General features: G+C 44.7%; 1 protein-coding gene across 4 annotated transcripts in view; it reads left to right on the top strand.

The window, feature by feature from the left end:
• The window catches only part of LOC118371316 (protocadherin-11 X-linked-like), a 363,439-nt gene extending 340,069 nt beyond the window's left edge, over positions 1 to 23,370 (top strand). The window contains exons 7-8 of one of the 4 annotated variants that reach the window (XR_008086991.1): positions 13,752 to 22,664; positions 23,297 to 23,370. Coding sequence is in view for 1 of the 4 variants with exons in the window: in XM_052487383.1 (XP_052343343.1) it covers positions 13,752 to 14,197 (446 nt within the window). In the remaining 3 variants the exon portion in view is untranslated. Of the gene's footprint in view, positions 1 to 13,751; positions 22,811 to 23,296 lie in introns of those variants that run through there. The other 3 variants (XR_008086990.1, XR_008086989.1, XM_052487383.1) reach the window with 3 other exon arrangements.
• The last annotated feature ends 336 nt before the right edge of the window (positions 23,371 to 23,706 follow it).

Genomic DNA, 23,706 nt, shown 5'->3' with positions numbered 1-23,706 from the left:
ATCTTCTGATAAAAAAAATTAAGAAACACTAAATAAAATTGGGTTGGCTGCATATAACCGGGGTAATTTAATCTCCATAGTAACCAACTCTGAAGACTCTGGAATCTGGTTGGCTAGATATACACCGCCGAATGGGATACGATGTAATGGTTTCCATAGAGGCGGTTGCTATGACTGTTTTTACCGTGGCATTTCAGTGATTAGCCTGCATGTTTTCATGCCATGGGAAACATGGGATACGCCTGCCTGTCTGTCTTTTAAGATTCTAATTACGTAAATACAGTAACCAGTCAAAAGTTTGGACACACCTTCTACGTTGTACAATAATAGTGAAGACATCACATCTATGAAATAACACATATGGAATCACATAGTAACCGAAGAAGGGTTAAACAGAGCTGCAAAGCTGTCGTCAATGACTCTGACCATGATTTGCGTTGTTTGTTTCTATGTTTTGTTTGGTCAGGGTGTGATATAAGTGGGCATTCTATGTTGTATGTCTAGTTTGTCTATTTCTATGTGTTTTGGCCTGATATGGTTCTCAATCAGTGGCAGGTGTTTGTCGTTGTCTCTGATTGGGAACCATATTTAGGTAGCCTGTTTTGTATTGTGGTTGGTGGGTTATTGTCTATGTTATGTTGCATGTTAGCACTCAGTTTCTATATAGGTCAAGTTAGTTAGTTAGTTAGTTAGTTAGTTAGTTAGTTAGTTAGTTAGTTAGTTAGTTAGTTAGTTAGTTAGTTAGTTAGTTAGTTAGTTAGTGTACTTCGTGTTTTTTCCGTCAATCATGCATTCAAACCACGCTGTACTTTGGTCTCCTCAATACAACGATCGTGACAGTCAAGGCAAAGTGTGGCTAGATTTTTTTTTAAATTGCTTTGGTTACTACATGATTCCATGTGTATTATTTTATAGTTTTGATGTCTTCACTATTCTTTTACAATGTTGAAAATATATATATATATTTTTTAAATAACAAAAAACCCTGGAATGAGTAGGTGTGTCCAAACCTTTGACTGGTACTGTACATCATGAAATCATATGCATCCCATCTCTGAAACTATCGATCGTGAGAATTTTTTTTTTTTTAACTTGTTAAACTCAGTTAAGAACAAATTCTTATTTTCAATGACACACTAGGAACAGTGGGTTAACTGCCTGATCAGGGGCAGAACGACAGATTTGTACCTTGTCAGGTCAGGGGTTTGAACTTGCAACCTTCCGGTTACTAGTCCAACGCTCTAACCACTAGGCTACCCTGCCGCCCCTTGTAGATGGGTCTTGGGCAGAAATATGAATGTTGAGAGAGAGAGATGAAACACATCTATGGAGCTTGTAATATGTGGCTCTATTTTTCTTCTGATTCTCTTGTCAAAGGAAACATGGTCTTCTTACACCAAATGATGCTTGTGACTAGGTCTGTAGTGAAAAAATGTCATCTGTCCCTGTTGTCTAGCGCCTATGGGGTTAAACAGTCCCATTATTATTAATGGCCATCCTGATGTACAGTTGGAGTGGGTGTTGAGGCAATGGAAGGTGATAAAGTCTTGGTAATTACAAACTACATTCTCTCTCTCTTTATCTCACTCTCTCTTTTTCTCTAACACACACACACACACACACACACACACACACACACACACACACACACACACACACACACACACACACACACACACACACACACACACACACAGACACCCACACAGACAGACAGACAGACAGACAGACAGACAGACAGACAGACAGACAGACAGACAGACAGACAGACAGACAGACAGACAGACAGACAGATAGACAGAGATTGAGCAAAAATGTGTCTTGTGCAGATGGTTTGTACAGTTGTCTCAAATAAAACTGTGAAGTACCTTGGCGTTACTCTGAACCCTAATCTGTCTTTTAACCTCTTGGAACACTAGGGGCAGTATTTCATTTTTGGATGAAAAAACGTTCCCGTTTTAAACACGATATTTTGTCACGAAAAGATGCTCGACTATGCATATAATTGACAGCTTTGGAAAGAAAACACTCTGACGTTTCCAAAACTGCAAAGATATTATCTGTGAGTGCCCCAGAACTAATGCCACAGGCGAAACCAAGATTAAACTTCAAACAGGAAGTGAGCCAAATGTCTGAGGCGCTGTTTAACATTGTCTCCTTATATGGCTGTGATTGCGCCTTGAACGAGCCTATGCTTTCTGCCGTTTCCCCAAGGTGTCTGCAGCAATGTGACGTGTTTGTAGGCATATCATTGGAAGATTGGCCATAAGAGACTACATTTACCAGGTGTCCGCCCGGTGTCCTTTGTCGAAATTGGTGCGTAATCTTCAGCTGCAAGCATACTTCCATGTGATTCAGAGGAGAGAGCAGACTTCCACGAACAATATATCATTGAAGAGATATATTAAAGAACATATCAGGAATATTTCAAGGGCAGCTTTTTCTTTTCCATCGTCGTAACATTGCAAAAATCTGAAAATGTTTGTCCAAAAATTATGCAGAAAAGCTAATCCATGCTTTTGTCACTCCTACATTAGACTACTGCAATGCTATACTCTCTGGCTACCTGGATAAAGCACTAAATAAACTTCAGTTAGTGTTAAATACGGCTGCTAGAATCCTGACTAGAACCCCAAAATGTGATCATATTACTCCAGTGCTAGCCTCCTTACACTGGCTTCCTGTTAAGGAAAGGGCTGATTTCAAGGTTTTACTGCTAAAGCAATACATGGACTTGCTCCTTCTTATCTCTCCGATTTGGACCTGCCGTACATACCTTCACGCAGGCCTGCTAATTGTCCCTAGAATTTCTAAGCAAACAGCTGGAGGCAGGGCTTTCTCCTATAGAGCTCCATTTTTATGGAATGGTCTGCCTATCCATGTGAGAGACACAGATTTGGCCTCGACCTTTAAGTCTTTACTGAAGACTCATCTCTTCAGTAGGTCCTATGATTGAGTGTAGTCTGGCCCAGGGGTACGAAGGTAAACGGCAAGGCACTGGAGTGATGAACCACCCTTGCTGTCTCTGCATGGCCAGCTCCCCTCTCTCCACTGGGATTCTCTGCCTCTGACCCTATTACAGGGGCTGAGTCACTGGCTTACTGGTGCTCTTCCATTCCATCCCTAGGAGGGGTACGTCACATTGCCAGGCTTTTTTTTGCTGTACTTGACATGAGTGGGTAGAGTCACTGATTTGATCTTCCTGTCCGGTTCTGCGCTCCCTCTGGCTCATGCGGTGGAGGAGCTCTTTCGTGCCTTGTCTCAAGGTAGTAAGTTGGCGTTCTGTTGATTTCCCTTCAGTGGTGTTTTAGGCTATGCTTTGGCAAAATTGGTGGGGTTATATCCCCCCATCTCAGCCTCCAGTATCTATGCTGCAATAGTCTATGTGCCTGGGCCCAGGGTCAGTCTGGCCTATCTGGGGTGTAATTCTCCTGTCTTAGCTGGTGCCCTGTGTGAACTTAGGTATGCTCCCTCTAATTCTCCCATCTCTCTCTCTCCCGGAGGACCTCAGCCCTAGGACCATGCCTCAGGACTACCTGGCCTGATATCTCCTGGCTGTACCCAGTCCACCCGGTCGTGCTGCTGATCCAGTTTCTGCTGTTCTGCCTGTGGCTATGGAACCCTGACCTGTTCACCCTCTCTCTTTCTCCCTCTCTGCTGCACCTGCTGTCTCGACCTCTGAATGCTCGGCTATGAAAGCCAACTGACATTTACTCCTGAGGTGCTGACATGTTGTACCTTCTACAACCACTGTGATTATTATTTGACCCTGCTGGTCATCTATGAACGTTTCAACATCTTGAAAAATGATCTGGCCTTAATGGCCATGAACTCTTATAATCTCCACCCGGTACAACCAGAAGAGGACTGGCCACCCCTCAGATCCTGGTTCCTCTCTAGGTTTCTTCCTAGGTTCTGGCCTTTTTAGGGAGTTTTTCCTAGCCACCGTGCTTCTACATTTACATTGCTTACTGTTTTGGGGGTTTAAGGCTGTGTTTCTGTATAAGCATTTTGTGACATCTGCTGATGTAAAAAGGGGCTTTTTTAAATACATTTGATTTGATTTGGATGTTAAGTCATACATCGGTTCTCAATGCTTACTGGTAACAATACTTCTGCGTCCTGGTAGGAAAATATATGGTGTTTGAGGAATCATATGTCCTGAATGATATGCAATTATCCATTTAATTAGCATTAATGGGTTTCTACATGCTCGCATAATGAGTTTAATAATATTTGATGTGCATGTCTTAATAATTGTGAACCTGTTCCAGATTTAGCCAGGTACGGTGGTAAACATCCTTGTATTCGCTTGGGAAAGGTTTATGATTATCAGACTCAAAAGTATCTTTGTTGAATAAGACCTGAAGACCAATGCAATTTTCCATGCAGAGGTTTTTATGCCAAATTAACACTCACTTCGTTGGTACTTGTAGGTGTGTAAAGTAAGATTCAGATTCAGTCGAGTAAGATTTGGTTACGTACAGATGTGGGATCTTAATTTGAGAGAGTTTGAAGGAAAATAATGCTGCAGCAAGAGAAAATGTGAATTATTATGTTATTGTGTTTTTATGTCATTTTTTTGTAGGGGTCAGATACATTTTTTGTTAAGGCAAATCAACCTTGAATATACAACAAGTTTACTGTGCAGTAAAATTCCCAGCAACAAAACAGTGATCAAATTAAGTTCCTCCATTTGTAGGATTCCGGGATCCACACGGCAGAGGTCAATCAGCCACAGAAGTTGTTACAGGGAAGGGAAGGTCAAAGCGATGGGGCGTAGTATGTAAGCGTTCGATTGGCTCGTGGATGTGATGAGGTAGCAATATTATATTGATGTTGGCAAAAGCAGTGCGATCACCTTGCTTAAGACCTTTATATCTGCTGGTGGTCAAGAACTACGCCACACACACTGCAGGTCCAGGAAGAGTGATGTGTTGTGTTATGATCTCAGTCCTTTAGGGTGAATTTTGTCATATTTTCAAGAGGTGTCATTTAGACTGATGTTGTACAGTAAGTTATCATGGATTGCCTTTAAAGTCTGCAGTGATAAATGATAACAAAGGTGTAGTGCTGGATTGAAGACACAGGCTATGACATTAAAACATATACACAGTTGTATGGCTGCAGTACGATAAACAGTATTTTCAAACCAGATCGAAACAGCATGTTACCTGCCCACACGTTTCTATTCAAAATAAATGTCCATTAAGAGAAAAGAGAAACCATCACAGATAATATTTTTTTGATTCACTTACGGTATCTATCAGCCCAATGTGTAATTAGTTTTTGAAGCTACACAGGTGGTACTGTTATTTCCCTCAATACAAAAGGCAGTTAAACAGCCTCAGACAGAGGTACCAGTTCCCCTCTAGGCAGTTAAACAGCCTCAGACAGAGGTACCAGTTCCCCTCTAGGCAGTTAGACAGCCTCAGACAGAGGTACCAGTTCCCCTCTAGGCAGTTAGACAGCATCAGATATTAGAGGTACCAGTTCCCCTCTAGGCAGTTAGACAGCATCAGACATTAGAGGTACCAGTTCCCCTCTAGGCAGTTAGACAGCATCAGACAGAGGTACCAGTTCCCCTCTAGGCAGTTAAACAGCATCAGACATTAAAGGTACCAGTTCCCCTCTAGGCAGTTAGACAGCATCAGATATTAGAGGTACCAGTTCCCCTCTAGGCAGTTAAACAGCATCAGACATTAAAGGTACCAGTTCCCCTCTAGGCAGTTAGACAGCATCAGATATTAGAGGTACCAGTTCCCCTCTAGGCAGTTAAACAGCCTCAGACAGAGGTACCAGTTCCCCTCTAGGCAGTTAAACAGCATCAGACATTAGAGGTACCAGATCCCCTCTAGGCAGTTAGACAGCATCAGATATTAGAGGTACCAGTTCCCCTCTAGGCAGTTAGACAGCATCAGATATTAGAGGTACCAGTTCCCCTCTAGGCTGATGAATTAGCATCAGACATTAGAGGTACCAGTTCCCCTCTAGGCAGTTAAACAGCATCAGATATTAGAGGTACCAGTTCCCCTCTAGGCAGTTAGACAGCATCAGACATTAAAGGTACCAGTTCCCCTCTAGGCAGTTAGACAGCATCAGATATTAGAGGTACCAGTTCCCCTCTAGGCAGTTAGACAGCATCAGACAGAGGTACCAGTTCCCCTCTAGGCAGTTAGACAGCATCAGACATTAGAGGTACCAGTTCCCCTCTAGGCAGTTAGACAGCCTCAGACAGAGGTACCAGTTCCCCTCTAGGCAGTTAGACAGCATCAGACATTAGAGGTACCAGTTCCCCTCTAGGCAGTTAGACAGCCTCAGACAGAGGTACCAGTTCCCCTCTAGGCAGTTAAACAGCATCAGACATTAGAGGTACCAGTTCCCCTCTACGCAGTTAAACAGCATCAGACATTAGAGGTACCAGTTCCCCTCTAGGCAGTTAGACAGCATCAGACATTAGAGGTACCAGTTCCCCTCTAGGCAGTTAGACAGCCTCAGACAGAGGTACCAGTTCCCCTCTAGGCAGTTAGACAGCATCAGACATTAGAGGTACCAGTTCCCCTCTAGGCAGTTAGACAGCCTCAGACAGAGGTACCAGTTCCCCTCTAGGCAGTTAGACAGCATCAGACATTAGAGGTACCAGTTCCCCTCTAGGCAGTTAGACAGCCTCAGACAGAGGTACCAGTTCCCCTCTAGGCAGTTAGACAGCATCAGACATTAGAGGTACCAGTTCCCCTCTAGGCAGTTAGACAGCCTCAGACAGAGGTACCAGTTCCCCTCTAGGCAGTTAGACAGCATCAGACATTAGAGGTACCAGTTCCCCTCTAGGCAGTTAGACAGCATCAGACATTAGAGGTACCAGTTCCCCTCTAGGCAGTTAGACAGCATCAGACATTAGAGGTACCAGTTCCCCTCTAGGCAGTTAGACAGCATCAGATATTAGAGGTACCAGTTCCCCTCTACGCAGTTAAACAGCATCAGACATTGGAGGTACCAGTTCCCCTCTACGCAGTTAAACAGCATCAGATATTAGAGGTACCAGTTCCCCTCTAGGCAGTTAAACAGCATCAGATATTAGAGGTACCAGTTCCCCTCTAGGCAGTTAGACAGCCTCAGACAGAGGTACCAGATCCCCTCTAGGCTGATGAATTAGCATCAGACATTAGAGGTACCAGTTCCCCTCTAGGCAGTTAGACAGCATCAGACATTAGAGGTACCAGTTCCCCTCTAGGCAGTTAAACAGCATAAGATATTAGAGGTACCAGTTCCCCTCTAGGCAGTTAGACAGCATCAGACATTAGAGGTACCAGTTCCCCTCTAGGCAGTTAGACAGGATCAGACATTAGAGGTACCAGTTCCCCTCTAGGCAGTTAAACAGCATCAGACATTAGAGGTACCAGTTCCCCTCTACGCAGTTAAACAGCATCAGACATTAGAGGTACCAGTTCCCCTCTAGGCAGTTAGACAGCATCAGACATTAGAGGTACCAGTTCCCCTCTAGGCAGTTAGACAGCATCAGATATTAGAGGTACCAGTTCCCCTCTAGGCTGATGAAGTAGCATCATATATTAGAGGTACCAGTTTCCCTCTAGGCTGATGAAGTAGCATCAGATATTAGAGGTACCAGTTTCCCTCTAGGCTGATGAAGTAGCATCAGATATTAGAGGTACCAGTTTCCCTCTAGGCTGATGAAGTAGCATCAGATATTAGAGGTACCAGTTTCCCTCTAGGCTGACGAAAGTAGTCTGAGCTGTTATCAACGTCAGTCAAGTCCCCAAATGACACCCTATTCCCTACACAGTGCACTACTTTTGACCCCTATTAAAAATAGTGCACTGTGAAAGGAATAGGGTGCTGTTTGGGACCCTGGTCCCCCCGTGGAGTAGAACTGATACAGACTCCATCCCCTTTGAGCTGTTTAATGTGAAATATCACATACAGACATAGCAGCACTCCTCCTGTGACTGTTGTCACAGCAGCAATGACAGCTCTCACTGTGACTTCGCCCAGGGAAAGCGCTGCCGCACCAAACACCTTACTCTCAGTATTATGTCATTACAGACATGTTCATCTGCCTTTGAACTGATCACTTATGTTGTGAGGGGGATGCACTTGTGTTCCTTGCACATGTATCTAGGCTTTGTCGTGTGTGTGTGTGTGTGTGTGTGTGTGTGTGTGTGTGTGTGTGTGTGTGTGTGTGTGTGTGTGTGCGTGTGCGTGTGCGTGTCCTGTGACTGTGTCACAGCAGCGTGACAGCTGCGCGTGCGCGTGAGCGTGGGCGTGAGCGTGTCATTGCAGACATGTGCGTGTGCTGATGCTTATGTTGTGCGTGGCGTGCGCTTGTGTTCGCGTGCGCATGTGAGGCTGTGTGTGTGTGTGTGTGTGTGTGTGTGTGTGTGTGTGTGTGTGTGTGTGTGTGTGTGTGTGTGTGTGTGTGTGTGTGTGTGTGTGTGTGTGTGTGTGTGTATGCGGGCGCGTCTGTGCATGTTTGCATGTCTTGAGTAATATTTTGTATGTTATTTTCCCCTCCAACAAAAAAAAATGTACCTTGTAAAAGAAAAGATACTACAGAGAAAATGCTGCTATTAAATGATTTGACTCGGGGAAAAGTAAGGACTCTCATTGTGCTTTCTCAGTGAGCTGCATCATTTTTGTTCCCTAAATGAAGTTAGTGACCCTCTGAAAGCTGACACAGTTGCTGCTCAGAAGATGTATTCACTCAGACTCAGAGGCTGGGAGGCTGAGCAGGCCGACATCGAGAGGTTTCGGGCTCCATTCAATCTGTATTGCTGCAGCCGTTGCGTACTGTATGGAACGATAGAAATATGAAGGTACTGTCCCATTGAGCCCATATATACAGTACTGTACAACGTTTACAGTGAATTGCAGTCTCGGCGAACGCAGGAAAATTACCCGCTTTAAAGCGGAACTTCCGCGACAGTGGATTGAATAGAGCTTTAATTTCCAGATCTGATACCATTCTCAAGAGGGACTCCATGCCCAAGGGGGACTCCATGCCCAAGGGAGACTCCATGCCCAAGAGGCCACCATGCCCAAGGGGGACTCCATGCCCAAGGGGGACTCCATGCCCAAGGGAGACTCCATGCCCAAGAGGCCACCATGCCCAAGGGGGACTCCATGCCCAAGGGGGACTCCATGCCCAAGGGAGACTCCATGCCCAAGAGGCCACCATGCCCAAGGGGGACTCCATGCCCAAGGGGGACTCCATGCCCAAGAGGCCACCATGCCCAAGGGGGACTCCATGCCCAAGGGGGACTCCATGCCCAAGGGGGACTCCATGCCCAAGAGGCCACCATGCCCAAGGGGGACTCCATGCCCAAGGGGAACTCCATGCCCAAGAGGCCACCATGCCCAAGGGGGACTCCATGCCCAAGGGAGACTCCATGCCCAAGGGGGACTCCATGCCCAAGGGAGACTCCATGCCCAAGAGGCCACCATGCCCAAGGGGGACTCCATGCCCAAGGGGGACTCCATGCCCAAGGGGGCCACCATGCCCAAGGGGGACTCCATGCCCAAGGGGGCCACCATGCCCAAGGGGGACTCCATGCCCAAGGGGGACTCCATTCCCAAGGGGGCCACCATGCCCAAGAGGCCACCATGCCCAAGGGAGACTCCATGCCCAGGGGGTCTCCATGCAGATCTGACTCCATGCCCAAGGGAGACTCCATTCCCAAGGGGGCCACCATGCCCAAGAGGCCACCATGCCAAAGAAGCTACCATGCCCAAGGGGGACTCCATTCCCAAGGGGGCAACCATGCCCAAGAGGCCACCATGCCAAAGAAGCTACCATGCCCAAGGGGGACTCCATTCCCAAGGGGGCAACCATGCCCAAGAGGCCACCATGCCCAAGGGAGACTCCATGCCCAGGGGGTCTCCATGCCCCAGGGAGACTGTTTGCCCCAGGGGCTTCCATGTCCCAAGGGGTCACCATTCCCCAAGGGGGCACCATGTCCCCAGGGGGACTCGATGTATCTCCTGGAAATTTGTAAGAATCTACACATTTTTCACCAGTTCTTGGTCATTATAAACAGGGATAAGTTATTATATTCAATACATTAGTACATGCAGTGCCTTTCCACCGACACTCTTCGGGACAAGTCTCTGAATGTCCTAGAGTGGCCCAGCCAGAGCCCGGACTTGAACCTGATTGAACATCTCCGGAAAGACCTGAAAATAGCTGTGCAGCGACACTCCCCATCCAACCTGACAGAGCTTGAGAGGATCTGCAGAGAAGAATGGGAGAAACTCCCCAAATATATGTGTGCCAAGCTTGGAGCGCCATACCCAAGAAGACTCAAGGCTGTAATCGCTGCCAAAGGTGCTTCAACAAAGTACTGAGTACTTTGTACAGATGTCAGACATCTGCGGTGCAAACGCTGGAGCGTGTTTCTCAGACCATGAGACATCTGCGGTGAAAACGCTGGAGCGTGTTTGTCAGACCATGAGACATCTGCGGTGAAAACGCTGGAGCGTGTTTTGTCAGACCATGAGACATCATGAAAATTGGTAATCTCTCAAAATTGTCTGTCGCGTCCGATTTGGCCTACGAACTATTAAGACCCCTCTATGACCCCTCTATGACTCCTCTATGACCCCTCTATGACCCCTCTATGGAAAGATGAGACTCTCACAAACACGATGGTGTTCCCTGATTTGCTCTACAATCCCCACAACGTCTTGGGACTCGTCTGAAGTTGGGACAGCCGACCTGCCAACTTTTCTCTGTCGCGTCCGATAGCAAAATTATCCTTGGTATGACATTCTTAAAAAAAAAATCCATATAGCTTAGTAGAACCCCCTCCTCCAGCTTAGACAGGGTTTAGACTCTTAAAAAAAAATAACTTCACTGTTGTGAAAGTCATTGTTTCAAATTTGAGCTGGCTAGGGAATTTAATTAAACAGAGCATGCTCAACTTGTAATGTCAGGATCTCACAGCCATAGACACAGACGAAGGACTAAGGACTATTCAATTATTGATAGCATTCTTACTTATGCAAATATGCTAAATTATTTCAATGTGACAGCTTGAAGCAGAGGCCTGGAGGACTTTATATGATGTCATAGCAAGGACCTCTTTTCTTTTCCTCTTTGTGTGTCAGAACTATCAGACTCTGTGGGCTCCTGTTTGCTGTGGTGCATACTGTTTTACACTCTAATTACAGGAGTTGACAGGTTTTATTGTTGGGGCTCAATGGTGAGGCCTCTTTCTCTTCCTGGACTCATTTCACACGTGATGTCAGCTTGAGCATAATGAGATAAGATAGTTGGAGTGCCTTGCTTTCTCCCTCCCAGCTTTCTCCCTCCCAGCTTTCTCCCTCCCTGCTTTCTCCCTCCCTGCTTACTCCCTGCCAGCTTTCTCCCTCCCAGCTTACTCCCTCCCAGCTTTCTCCCTCCCTGCTTTCTCCCTCCCTGCTTACTCCCTGCCAGCTTTCTCCCTCCCTGCTTTCTCCCTCCCTGCTTACTCCCTCCCAGCTTTCTCCCTCCCGGCTATCTCCCTCCCAGCTTTCTCCCTCCCTGCTTTCTCCCTCCCTGCTTTCTCCCTCCCTGCTTTCTCCTCCCAGCTTTCTCCTCCCAGCTTTCTCCCTCCCTGCTTTCTCCCTCCCAGCTTTCTCCCTCCCAGCTTTCTCCCTCCCTGCTTTCTCCCTCCCTGCTCTCTCCCTCCCTGCTTTCTCCCTCCCGGCTATCTCCCTCCCAGCTTTCTCCCTCCTAGCTTTCTCCCTCCTTGCTTACTCCCTCCCAGCTTTCTCCCTCCCTGCTTTCTCCCTCCCTGCTATCTCCCTCCTGGCTATCTCCCTCCCTGCTTTCTCCCTCCCGGCTATCTCCCTCCCAGCTTTCTCCCTCCTAGCTTTCTCCCTCCTTGCTTACTCCCTTCTTGCTTTCTCCCTCCTTGCTATCTCCCTCCCTGCTTTCTCCCTCCCGGTTATCTCCCTCCCTGCTTCCTCCCTCCCAGCTTCCTCCCGCCCAGCTTTCTCCCTCCTTGCTTTCTTCCTCCCAGCTATCTCCCTCCTTGCTTTCTCCCTCTTTGCTTTCTCCCTCCTTGCTTTCTCCCTCCCAGCTATCTCCCTCCTTGCTTTCTCCCTCTTTGCTTTCTCCCTCCCAGCTTTCTCCCTCCCTGCTATCTCCCTCCCAGCTATCTCCCTCCTTGCTTTCTCCCTCTTTGCTTTCTCCCTCCCAGCTTTCTCCCTCCTGGCTATCTCCCTCCCTGCTTTCTCCCTCCATGCTATCTCCCTCCTTGCTTTCTCCCTCCCAGCTTTCTCCCTCCCGGCTATCTCCCTCCCGGCTATCTCCCTCCTTGCTTTCTCCCTCCCAGCTTTCTCCCTCCCGGCTATCTCCCTCCTTGCTTACTCCCTCCCTGCTTTCTCCCTCCCTGCCTACTCTCCCTCCCTGCTATCTCCCTCCCTGCTATCTCCCTCCCTGCTTTCTCCCTCCCTGCTTTCTCTCTCCCCAAATGCAAATACAGTCTATAGCTCATAACTATACTCATTGTACCTTGCACATAAAATATGCTAACAAGAATCCTAAGAAGTGTTGATTAGTATGATTTTGTGATGTTTACATGTTTTAGTTATCATAATTGACCAGATTGAGGTAATGTTGAGTAGATCAGAGGAACCAAAGTGTGCCATGGTGACAATGATTTTTTTTAAATAATAATGTTTTAGGATGTTCATAAAATATTTAGTACTGTAAAGCCAATCTCAGAAACCAACAACCAGAGACAGCTCTTATTTAATTAATCTACTGGGATTTCATTGTCTGTTGTAGGTAAACACAGGGAACCAAGGGAATACCAATGGGAATGACATGTTCTGCTGCTGTTTTTCTCTTTATGGGATGATTCAAATGAGTATTACTGCCTTTAGTCACCTTCAGATAAACACCTAAGAGGTTAACATTTACAGGTCACCTTCAGATAAACATCTAACAGGTTAACATTTACAGGTCACCTTCAGATAAACACCTAAGAGGTTAACATTTACAGGTCACCTTCAGATAAACATCTAACAGGTTAACATTTACAGGTCACCTTCAGATAAACATCTAACAGGTTAACATTTACAGGTCACCTTCAGATAAACACCTAAGAGGTTAACATTTACAGGTCACCTTCAGATAAACATCTAACAGGTTAACATTTACAGGTCACCTTCAGATAAACATCTAACAGGTTAACATTTACAGGTCACCTTCAGATAAACATCTAACAGGTTAACATTTACAGGTCACCTTCAGATAAACATCTAAGAGGTTAACATTTACAGGTCACCTTCAGATAAACATCTAACAGGTTAACATTTACAGGTCACCTTCAGATAAACATCTAACAGGTTAACATTTACAGGTCACCTTCAGATAAACATCTAACAGGTTAACATTTACAGGTCACCTTCAGATAAACATCTAACAGGTTAACATTTACAGGTCACCTTCAGATAAACATCTAAGAGGTTAACATTTACAGGTCACCTTCAGATAAACATCTAACAGGTTAACATTTACAGGTCACCTTCAGCTAAACATACAACTTAATTCTACTAACTTAGCAGTTGTTTTTTGTTTTTCTTGACCCCTCTCTAACTTTAAAATAAAAAAAAAGCAGTACAATATCCTCGTCTCAATCCTTTTACTAACAGTAAATGCTGAAATAATTTAACTGAACTGATCATTCTTTTCTAATTCCTTTTTCTGTTTTTTTTTCTCTCTTTCATTTGATGTCTTTGTGCTGCAGCCATGGTGGAGGTGAACCTGACCAAGGCCCTGGACGAAGCCTCCGAGACTTGCACCCAGGAATGTCTGATCCTGGGCCACTCCGACAGCTGCTGGATGCCCCCCTCCCTGGTGACCCAGTTCCAGTCTCCGTCCAACACGGGTACCCTGCCTACCCTGCCTTCCTTTGGCTTCCAGCATCAGCAGAGTTACCCCTGGGCCAGGGGAGTCAAGGCGGACGGGCGTCAGTGCCATACCCTGGGAAGGCCTGCGCCCAAAGACGATCTGGCTAAAGGGATGAACCGACCGCAGTTCTACAACACTCTGGAAAGACACTGCAGTAGCAAGAGTAAGGAGTCTGACCCTGTCAAGGTCATCCCTTTGGCCAGCTTTTCCTCGCCTTTGTCGGGCCAGCAGACCCCAGCCACCGAGGGATCGTCTGCCTTCTTACATGAGCATCAGCTGTAAGGGGCTGTACGGGGCCAAATTAACACCAACCAGTTTGTCTAATGTATCTTGATGTATATTTAACATCAGATGTAAGGGGCTGTAAGGGGACATAGTAACACCAGCCATTTGTCTAATGTATCTTGATGTATCTTTAACATCAGTAGTAAGGGGCTGTAAGGGGACAGAGTAACACCAACCAATTTATCTTGATAGTTTGTGTGTATGTGTGTGAACATGAAATGTGAAGGAAGGGATGATGACAAAGCTGTAACTCAGTCTCCAAAGTGTTGTTACTCAGTCTCCACAGTGTTGTTACTCAGTCTCCACAGTGTTGTAACTCAGTCTCCACAATGTTGTTAGTCAGTCAGTCTCCACAGTGTTGTTACTCAGTCTCCACAGTGTTGTAACTCAGTCTCCACAGTGTTGTAACTCAGTCTCCACAATGTTGTTACTCAGTCTCCACAGTGTTGTAACTCAGTCTCCACAATGTTGTTAGTCAGTCAGTCTCCACAGTGTTGTAACTCAGTCTCCACAGTGTTGTTACTCAGTCTCCACAGTGTTGTAACTCAGTCTCCACAGTGTTGTTACTCAGTCTCCACAATGTTGTTACTCAGTCTCCACAATGTTGTAACTCAGTCTCCACAATGTTGTTACTCAGTCTCCACAGTGTTGTAACTCAGTCTCCACAGTGTTGTTACTGAGTCTCCACAATGTTGTTACTCAGTCTCCACAATGTTGTTACTCAGTCTCCACAGTGTTGTTACTCAGTCTCCACAATGTTGTTACTCAGTCTCCACAATGTTGTTACTCAGTCTCCACAATGTTGTTACTCAGTCTCCACAGTGTTGTTACTCAGTCTCCACAGTGTTGTTACTGAGTCTCCACAGTGTTGTTACTCAGTCTCCACAGTGTTGTTACTCAGTCTCCACAATGTTGTTACTCAGTCTCCACAATGTTGTTACTCAGTCTCCACAATGTTGTTACTCAGTCTCCACAATGTTGTTACTCAGTCTCCACAATGTTGTTACTCAGTCTCCACAATGTTGTTACTCAGTCTCCACAATGTTGTTACTCAGTCTCCACAGTGTTGTTACTCAGTCTCCACAATGTTGTAACTCAGTCTCCACAATGTTGTTACTCAGTCTCCACAGTGTTGTTACTCAGTCTCCACAATGTTGTTACTCAGTCTCCACAATGTTGTTACTCAGTCTCCACAATGTTGTTACTCAGTCTCCACAGTGTTGTAACTCAGTCTCCACAGTGTTGTTAGTGAGTCTCCACAATGTTGTTACTCAGTCTCCACAATGTTGTTACTCAGTCTCCACAGTGTTGTAACTCAGTCTCCACAGTGTTGTTACTCAGTCTCCACAATGGTGTTACTCAGTCTCCACAATGTTGTTACTCAGTCTCCACAATGTTGTTACTCAGTCTCCACAATGTTGTTACTCAGTCTCCACAATGTTGTAACTCAGTCTCCACAATGTTGTTACTCAGTCTCCACAGTGTTGTTACTCAGTCTCCACAATGTTGTTACTCAGTCTCCACAGTGGTGTTACTCAGTCTCCACAGTGTTGTTACTCAGTCTCCGCAATGTTGTTAAGAAGAGGACCTGACAATGGCTGTACTCATAGAATGATATTGTGCAAAAGAAATTGAAATGTGTATGAAATGACAAACTTCTTTGAAGAAAAGCCTAGCTAAATATTTGTCCAATTTAATCCATGTACAGTATATAAAAATGGTAATCCTATACCAAAGTAGATTCACAACAGCAAAAAAAAAATATATATATATATACATAAGGTCAGCTTTCAGTTTGGTAGAGATGATGATCACTGATCAAAAAGATGAATAAATACTATGCATATTGGAACCAGCTTAGTGGAACCTTCCCAAACAACATTTTACTTACCGATAAAGAAAACACACGTAAAAAAAAAACACACACAGTAGTATATCTTGTCGAACATGTTATTCGTGAACCCAAGGTGTAGCGGTGTATTTGGTCCAATCTCTGGTGAAATACTGCTTCGTGTATCCAGCAAGACATTCAGCTCCAGCTCCTACTGATGATCCAAGTTACCTTTTATCTTGCCTGAATTATGTTAAAAGAATCCCGTCTTGTTCAGGGGTCTTCAGACACATTCCTAAGACTCAATGGACAAAACAATTGTTTCACTCTGTGTCGTGCTAACACTTTATATAAATATACGGTACAGGTTCTTCCCCCATTATATTCCTAACACTGTGTTCCTCCTCAAATGTTTCTTGTATGGCATGTTTACAATGCTTTTCACCACTCTACTGCAAACCTACTCATGTTCTTCATTGTCTTCCCCCCTGTAATAAGAACCTATATATTAGCTACATTATCTTTCCCCTGTCGTAAGAGCATACTAATTTTCTATATTATCTTTCCTTCGTCATAAGAGCATACTACTTTTCTACATTATCTTTCCCCTGTCGTACGAGCATACTCATTTTCTACATTATCTTTCCCCTGTCATAAGAGCATACTAATGTTCTACATTATCTTTCCCCCGTCATAAGAGCATACTAATTTTCTACATTATCTTTCCCCTGTCATAAGAATCTACTAATTTTCAACATTATCTTTCCCCTGTCATAAGAACATACTAATTTTCAACATTATCTTTCCCCTGTCATAAGAACATACTAATTTTCTACATTATCTCTTGAACAGCCCAGACAGAGGTTCCATGCGAAGAGATACAGCCTTTGCTTTTCTACCATACTTTCAGTTTGTTATCTTCCTTTCATAAAATAATGTTCTGTATGCATCGTAATGTGTGCTGTGGAGCCAATTAAAAATATCTCCCAATAGTCTAATTACGTCATCTCCACAGTAAGTAATAGCCGTGGTTGACAGTTCTGTAATAGTTGTCTAGTCTCACTGAAACATAATGTATTTCGTGCTAGTCGGGTAATGAAAAGGGTGGTACCAGTCAAACGTTTGGACCCAACTAGTCATTAAAGGGTTTTTCTTTATTTTTACTATTTTCTACACTGTATACAATTAGTGAGGACTTCAAAACTATTAAATAACACATATGGACTCACGTAGTGACCCCCCAAAAAAGGTGTTTAACATATCAAATCAAAATCACCCTTTACCTTGATGACAGCTTTGCATACTCCTGGCATTCTATCAACCAGCTTCATGAGGAATGCTTTTCCAACAGTCTTGGAGGAGTTCCCACATATGCTGAGCACTTGCTGTCTGCATTTTCCTTCACTCTGCTGTCCAACTCATCCCAAACCATCTCATTTGGGTTGAGGTCGGGGGATTGTGGAGGACAGGTAATCTGATGCAGCACCATCACTCTCCTTCTTGGTCAAATAGCCCATACACAGCCTGGAGGTGTGTTTTGGGTCATTGTCCTGTTGAAAAAATAAGGATAGTTCCACTAAGTGTAAACCAGATGAGATGGCGTATCGCTGCAGAATGCTGTGGTAGCCATGCTGGTAAAGTGTGACTTGAATTTTAAATATATCACAGACAGTGTCAACAGCAAAGCACACCCAAAACATGACACCTCCTCTTCCATGCTTCACGGTGGGAACCACACAGGTTTGCGTCTCACACAAGATACGGCAGTTGGAACCAAAAATCTCAAATTAGGACTCATCAGAGCAAAGGGGAGATTTCCACAGGTCTAAATGCCCATTGCTCGTGTGTCTTGGCCCAAGCAAGACTTTTCTTCTTATTCGTGTCCTTTAGTGGTGAATTCTTTGCAGCAATGTAACCATGAAGGCCTGATTCACTCAGTCTCCTATGAACAGTTGATGTTGAGAGGTGTCTGCTACCTGAACTCTGTGAAACATTTATTTGGGCTGCATTCTGAGGTGCAATTATCTCTAATGGACTTATGTTCTGCAGCATGTTCTTGAAATGTTACGGATTGACTGACCTTCATCTTTTAAAGTAATAATGGACTGTCATTTCTCTTTGCTTATTTGAGCTGTTCTTGCCATAATATGGACTTAGTCTTTTACCGAATAGGGCTATCTTCTGTATACCCACCCCTACGTTGTCACAACACAACTGGTTGGCTCAAATGCATTAAGAAGGAAAGAAATTCCACAAATTAACTTTTTTATTTTTTTTTATTTTTTTATTTCACCTTTATTTAACCAGGTAGGCTAGTTGAGAACAAGTTCTCATTTGCAACTGCGACCTGGCCAAGATAAAGCATAGCAGTGTGAACAGACAACACAGAGTTACACATGGAGTAAACAATTAGCAAGTCAATAACACAGTAGAAAAAAATGGGCAGTCTATATACAATGTGTGCAAAAGGCATGAGGAGGTAGGCGAATAATACAATTTTGCAGATTAACACTGGAGTGATAAATGATCAGATGGGCATGTACAGGTAGAGATATTGGTGTGCAAAAGAGCAGAAAAGTAAATAAATAAAAACAGTATAAAAACAGTATGGGAATGAGGTAGGTGAAAAAGGGTGAGCTATTTACCTATAGACTATGTACAGCTGCAGCGATCGGTTAGCTGCTCGGATAGCTGATGTTTGAAGTTGGAGAGGGAGATAAAAGTCTCCAACTTCAGCGATTTTTGCAATTCGTTCCAGTCACAGGCAGCAGAGTACTGGAACGAAAGGCGGCCAAATGAGGTGTTGGCTTTAGGGATGATCAGTGAGATACACCTGCTGGAGCGCGTGCTACGGATGGGTGTTGCCATCGTGACCAGTGAACTGAGATAAGGCGGAGCTTTACCTAGCATGGACTTGTAGATGACCTGGAGCCAGTGGGTCTGGCGACGAATATGTAGTGAGGGCCAGCCGACTAGAGCATACAAGTCGCAGTGGTGGGTGGTATAAGGTGCTTTAGTGACAAAACGGATGGCACTGTGATAGACTGCATCCAGTTTGCTGAGTAGAGTGTTGGAAGCCATTTTGTAGATGACATCGCCGAAGTCGAGGATCGGTAGGATAGTCAGTTTTACTAGGGTAAGCTTGGCAGCGTGAGTGAAGGAGGCTTTGTTGCGGAATAGAAAGCCGACTCTGGATTTGATTTTTGATTGGAGATGTTTGATGTGAGTCTGGAAGGAGAGTTTGCAGTCTAGCCAGACACCTAGGTACTTATAGATGTCCACATATTCAAGGTTGGAACCATCCAGGGTGGTGATGCTAGTCGGGCATGCGGGTGCAGGCAGCGATCGGTTGAAAAGCATGCATTTGGTTTTACTCGCGTTTAAGAGCAGTTGGAGGCCACGGAAGGAGTGCTGTATGGCATTGAAGCTCGTTTGGAGGTTGGATAGCACAGTGTCCAATGACACACCTGTTAATTGAAATACATTCCAGGTGACTACCTCATGAAGCTGGTTGAGAGAATGCCAAGAGTGTGCAAAGTTATCAATTAAGGCAAAGGATGGCTACTTTTAAGAATATAACAAATATTTGGATTCGTTAAACACTTTTGTTGGTTACTACATGATTACATACGTGTTATTGCATAGCTTTGATGTCTTCACTATTATTTTACAATCTAGAAAATAGTCAAAAAAATTAAGAAAAACCCTTGAATGAGTAGGTGTGTCCAAACGTTTGACTGGTACTGCATACAGTCTGGCCGCAAATAGCTTTTTATTTGTTTTAATTTGTACCCGTCCGTATCACGTCAGGTTATAGTAACCACTATAATAAGAATTTCTACATCCATATTCAGGCAGCCTAACATAGAGGATATATTTTCCATATTCACATACATCCTTTCTATAATACGTTCTCCTGTGTTTTATCCACTATGTCTTTAAATTAACCACATGTCCATAGTTTCAAGGATGTTCATTCTGAATAACAGTTGACTGTCATAGATTTGGCTAACATTGCATAACGATCATCAGTTAATACATTTTAATTGGTTTACAACTGTGTCCTCTAGCGGCTTGTGAAAGAAACAGGACATGTTTAGGGTACCATTCTCCCTGCACGGTTAGACGGTAACAGGACATGTTTAGGGTACCATTCTCCCTGCAGGGTTAGACGGTAACAGGACATGTTTAGGGTACCATTCTCCCTGCAGGGTTAGACAGTAACAGGACATGTTTGGGGTACCATTCTCCCTGCAGGGTTAGACAGTAACAGGACATGTTTAGGGTACCATTCTCCCTGCACGGTTAGACGGTAACAGGACATGTTTAGGGTACCATTCTCCCTGCAGGGTTAGACAGTAACAGGACATGTTTAGGGTACCATTCTCCCTGCAGGGTTAGACAGTAACAGGACATGTTTAGGGTACCATTCTCCCTGCAGTGTTAGACAGTAACAGGACATGTTTAGGGTACCATTCTCACTGACGGACTAGATTTTCAAATGTGTCTGCGCTTGGTCGAGACTCTGCTTGCTTTCAGATGCCACTTTGGGTCAGGTATCCATCAGTATAGAAATGCATTAGCGAAGCTACCGGTGGTGAAATTGCACGTGTCATAAGAGTGTCATGTAGAAGGGTCAAGGTCAGGGTCAATTTCATCTCAACCCCGAGTCAATTAAGGAAAATCGTTGAATTTTGATTCACGAATTGAATAAATCTTACTCGTTGAACATGGTTAACCCACGGCCCACCCATGAATTGAATATCAATTCCATTTTGCGGAATATTTTTTAATTTCTATGTTATCCTGAAACAGTTACTCGGTTGCAGTTACATTTTCAATACATTTGTCTTTCATCAAATACAGAAGGGACATAGTAAGCTGACGAAGAAAATACAAGGCACTTTGCTTCCTTCAGACAGTGACTGTGAACACAGATCTGTCTCTTTGCAATGTGTGAGGTGTGATTCAATTACATTCGAACTGCCTATAGAGCAATGATATTGACACTTAATAACTGAAACACACAAAATCACACAATATACTTATAGTGTATATATACTGAACAAAAATATAAACGCAACCATGTGAAGTGATGGTCCCATGTTTCATGAGCTGAAATAAAAGACATCCCTGTTAGTGAGCATTTCTCCTTTGCCAACAAATCCATCCACCTGAAAGGTGTGGCACATCAAGAAGCTGATTAAACTGCATTATCATTGCACAGGTGCACCTTGTGCTGGGGACAATTAAAGGCCACTCTAAAATGTGCAGTTTTGTCAAAACACAATGCCACAGATGTCTCAAGAATTGAGGTAGCATGCAATTGGCATGCTGACTACAGAAATATCCACCAGAGCGGTTGCCAGAGAATGTTATGTAAATTTCTCTACCATAAAACATTGTTTTTAAATAATTTTATGTTCATTTCTCCACCATAAGAATTTGGCAATACATCCAACCGGCCTCACAATCACAGACCACGTGTAACCGTGGCAACCCAGGACATCCACATCTGGCTCTTCACCTGCGGGATCGTCTGAGACCAGCCACCAGGTCAGCTGATGAAAACGTGGGTTTGCACAAACCGAAGAATTTTTACACAAACTGTCAGAAACCGTCTCAGGGAAGCTCATCTTTGTGCTCGTCGTCGTCACCGGTGTCTTGACCTGACTGCAGTTTGGCGGCGTAACCAACTTCAGTGGGCAAAAGCTCACTTTTGATGGCCACTGACACATTGGAGAAGTTTGCTCTTTGCGGATTAATCCCGGTTTCAACTGTACCGGGCAGATGCAGGACAGTGTTGATGGCGTCGTGTGGGCGATGTCAATGTTGATGTCAATGTTGCGAACAGAGTGCCCCATGGAGGCGGTGGGGTTATGGTATGAGAAGGCATAAGCTAGGGACAACGTACATAATTTGATTTTATCGATGGCAATTTGTATGCACAGAGATAACCATGATGAGATCCTGAGGCCCATTGTCGTGCCATTCATCTGTCGCCAACACCTCATGTTTCAGCATGATAATACACGGCAACATGTCACAACGATCTGGACACAATTTCTGGAAACTGAAAATGTCCCACTTCTTCTGTTGGCCTGCATACTCACCAGACATGTCACCACATTGAGCATGTTAGGGATGCTCTGGATCGACTTGTACGACAGCGCGTTCTAGTTCTCACCAAAATCCATCAAATTCTCACAGTCATTGAAGAGGAGTTGGGACAACAACCTACAGGCCACAAATAACAGCCTGATCATCTCTATGTGAAGGAGATGTGTTGCGCTGCATGAGGAAAATGGTGGTCACACCAGATACGGACTGGTTTTCTGATCCATGCCCTTACCTTTTTTTTATGGCGCATATCTGCATTCCCAGTCATGTGAAATCCATAGATTGGGGCATAATTATATTTTTGTTCAGTGTACATCTGATATACATAGATCATGCTCATACAGAGGACCACAGATGGATAGAATGCTCTTATGTCAATATTAATCACACAAGACAGACAGGGGTAGGGAATGCTTGATACCTGAAAGTTTAATTAATTACCATCAACAACACCGAAGGCTCCATATCGACCTACAGGGGGACTGTCAAACCGATATCTGATATAGGCCTAGAGTGGGACTGTCAAACCGATATCTGATATAGGCCTAGAGTGGGACTGTCAAACCGATATCTGATATAGGCCTAGAGTGGGACTGTCAAACCGATATCTGATATAGGCCTAGAGGGGGACTGTCAAACCGATATCTGATATAGGCCTAGAGGGGACTGCGATATCTGATATAGGCCTAGAGGGGGACTGTCAAACCGATATCTGATATAGGCCTAGAGTGGGACTGTCAAACCGATATCTGATAGGCCTAGAGGGGGAGGCAGGCCTAGAGGGGGACTGTCAAACCGATATCTGATATAGGCCTAGAGGGGGACTGTCAAACCGATATCTGATATAGGCCTAGAGGGGGACTGTCAAACCGATCTGATATAGGCCTAGAGGGGGATAGGCGATATCTGATATAGGCCTAGGGGGACTGTCAAACCGATATCTGAGGCCTAGAGGGGACTGTCAGGCCGATATCTGATATAGGGGGGACTGTCAAGGGGGACTGTCCGATATCTGATATAGGCCTAGAGGGGACTGTGGGATCTGTCAAGGGGGACTGTCGATATCTGATATAGGCCTAGAGGGGACTGTCAAACCGATATCTGGGGACTGTCAAACCGATATCTGATATCTGATATAGGCCTAGAGGGGACTGTCAAACCGATATCTGATATAGGCCTAGAGGGGGACTGTCAAACCGATATCTGATATAGGCCTGATATAGGCCTAGAGGGGGACTGTCAAACCGATATCTGATATAGGCCTAGAGGGGGACTGTCAAACCGATATCTGATATAGGCCTAGAGGGGGACTGTCAAACCGATATCTGATATAGGCCTAGAGGGGGACTGTCAAACCGATATCTGATATAGGCCTAGAGGGGGACTGTCAAACCGATATCTGATATAGGCCTAGAGGGGGACTGTCAAACCGATATCTGATATAGGCCTAGAGGGGGACTGTCAAACCGATATCTGATATAGGCCTAGAGTGGGACTGTCAAACCGATATCTGATATAGGCCTAGAGGGGGACTGTCAAACCGATATCTGATATA

Source organism: Oncorhynchus keta, chromosome 30, assembly GCF_023373465.1.
Source record: "Oncorhynchus keta strain PuntledgeMale-10-30-2019 chromosome 30, Oket_V2, whole genome shotgun sequence".
NCBI lineage: Eukaryota > Metazoa > Chordata > Actinopteri > Salmoniformes > Salmonidae > Oncorhynchus > Oncorhynchus keta.
This window is presented reverse-complemented; position numbering and strand designations above follow the sequence as displayed.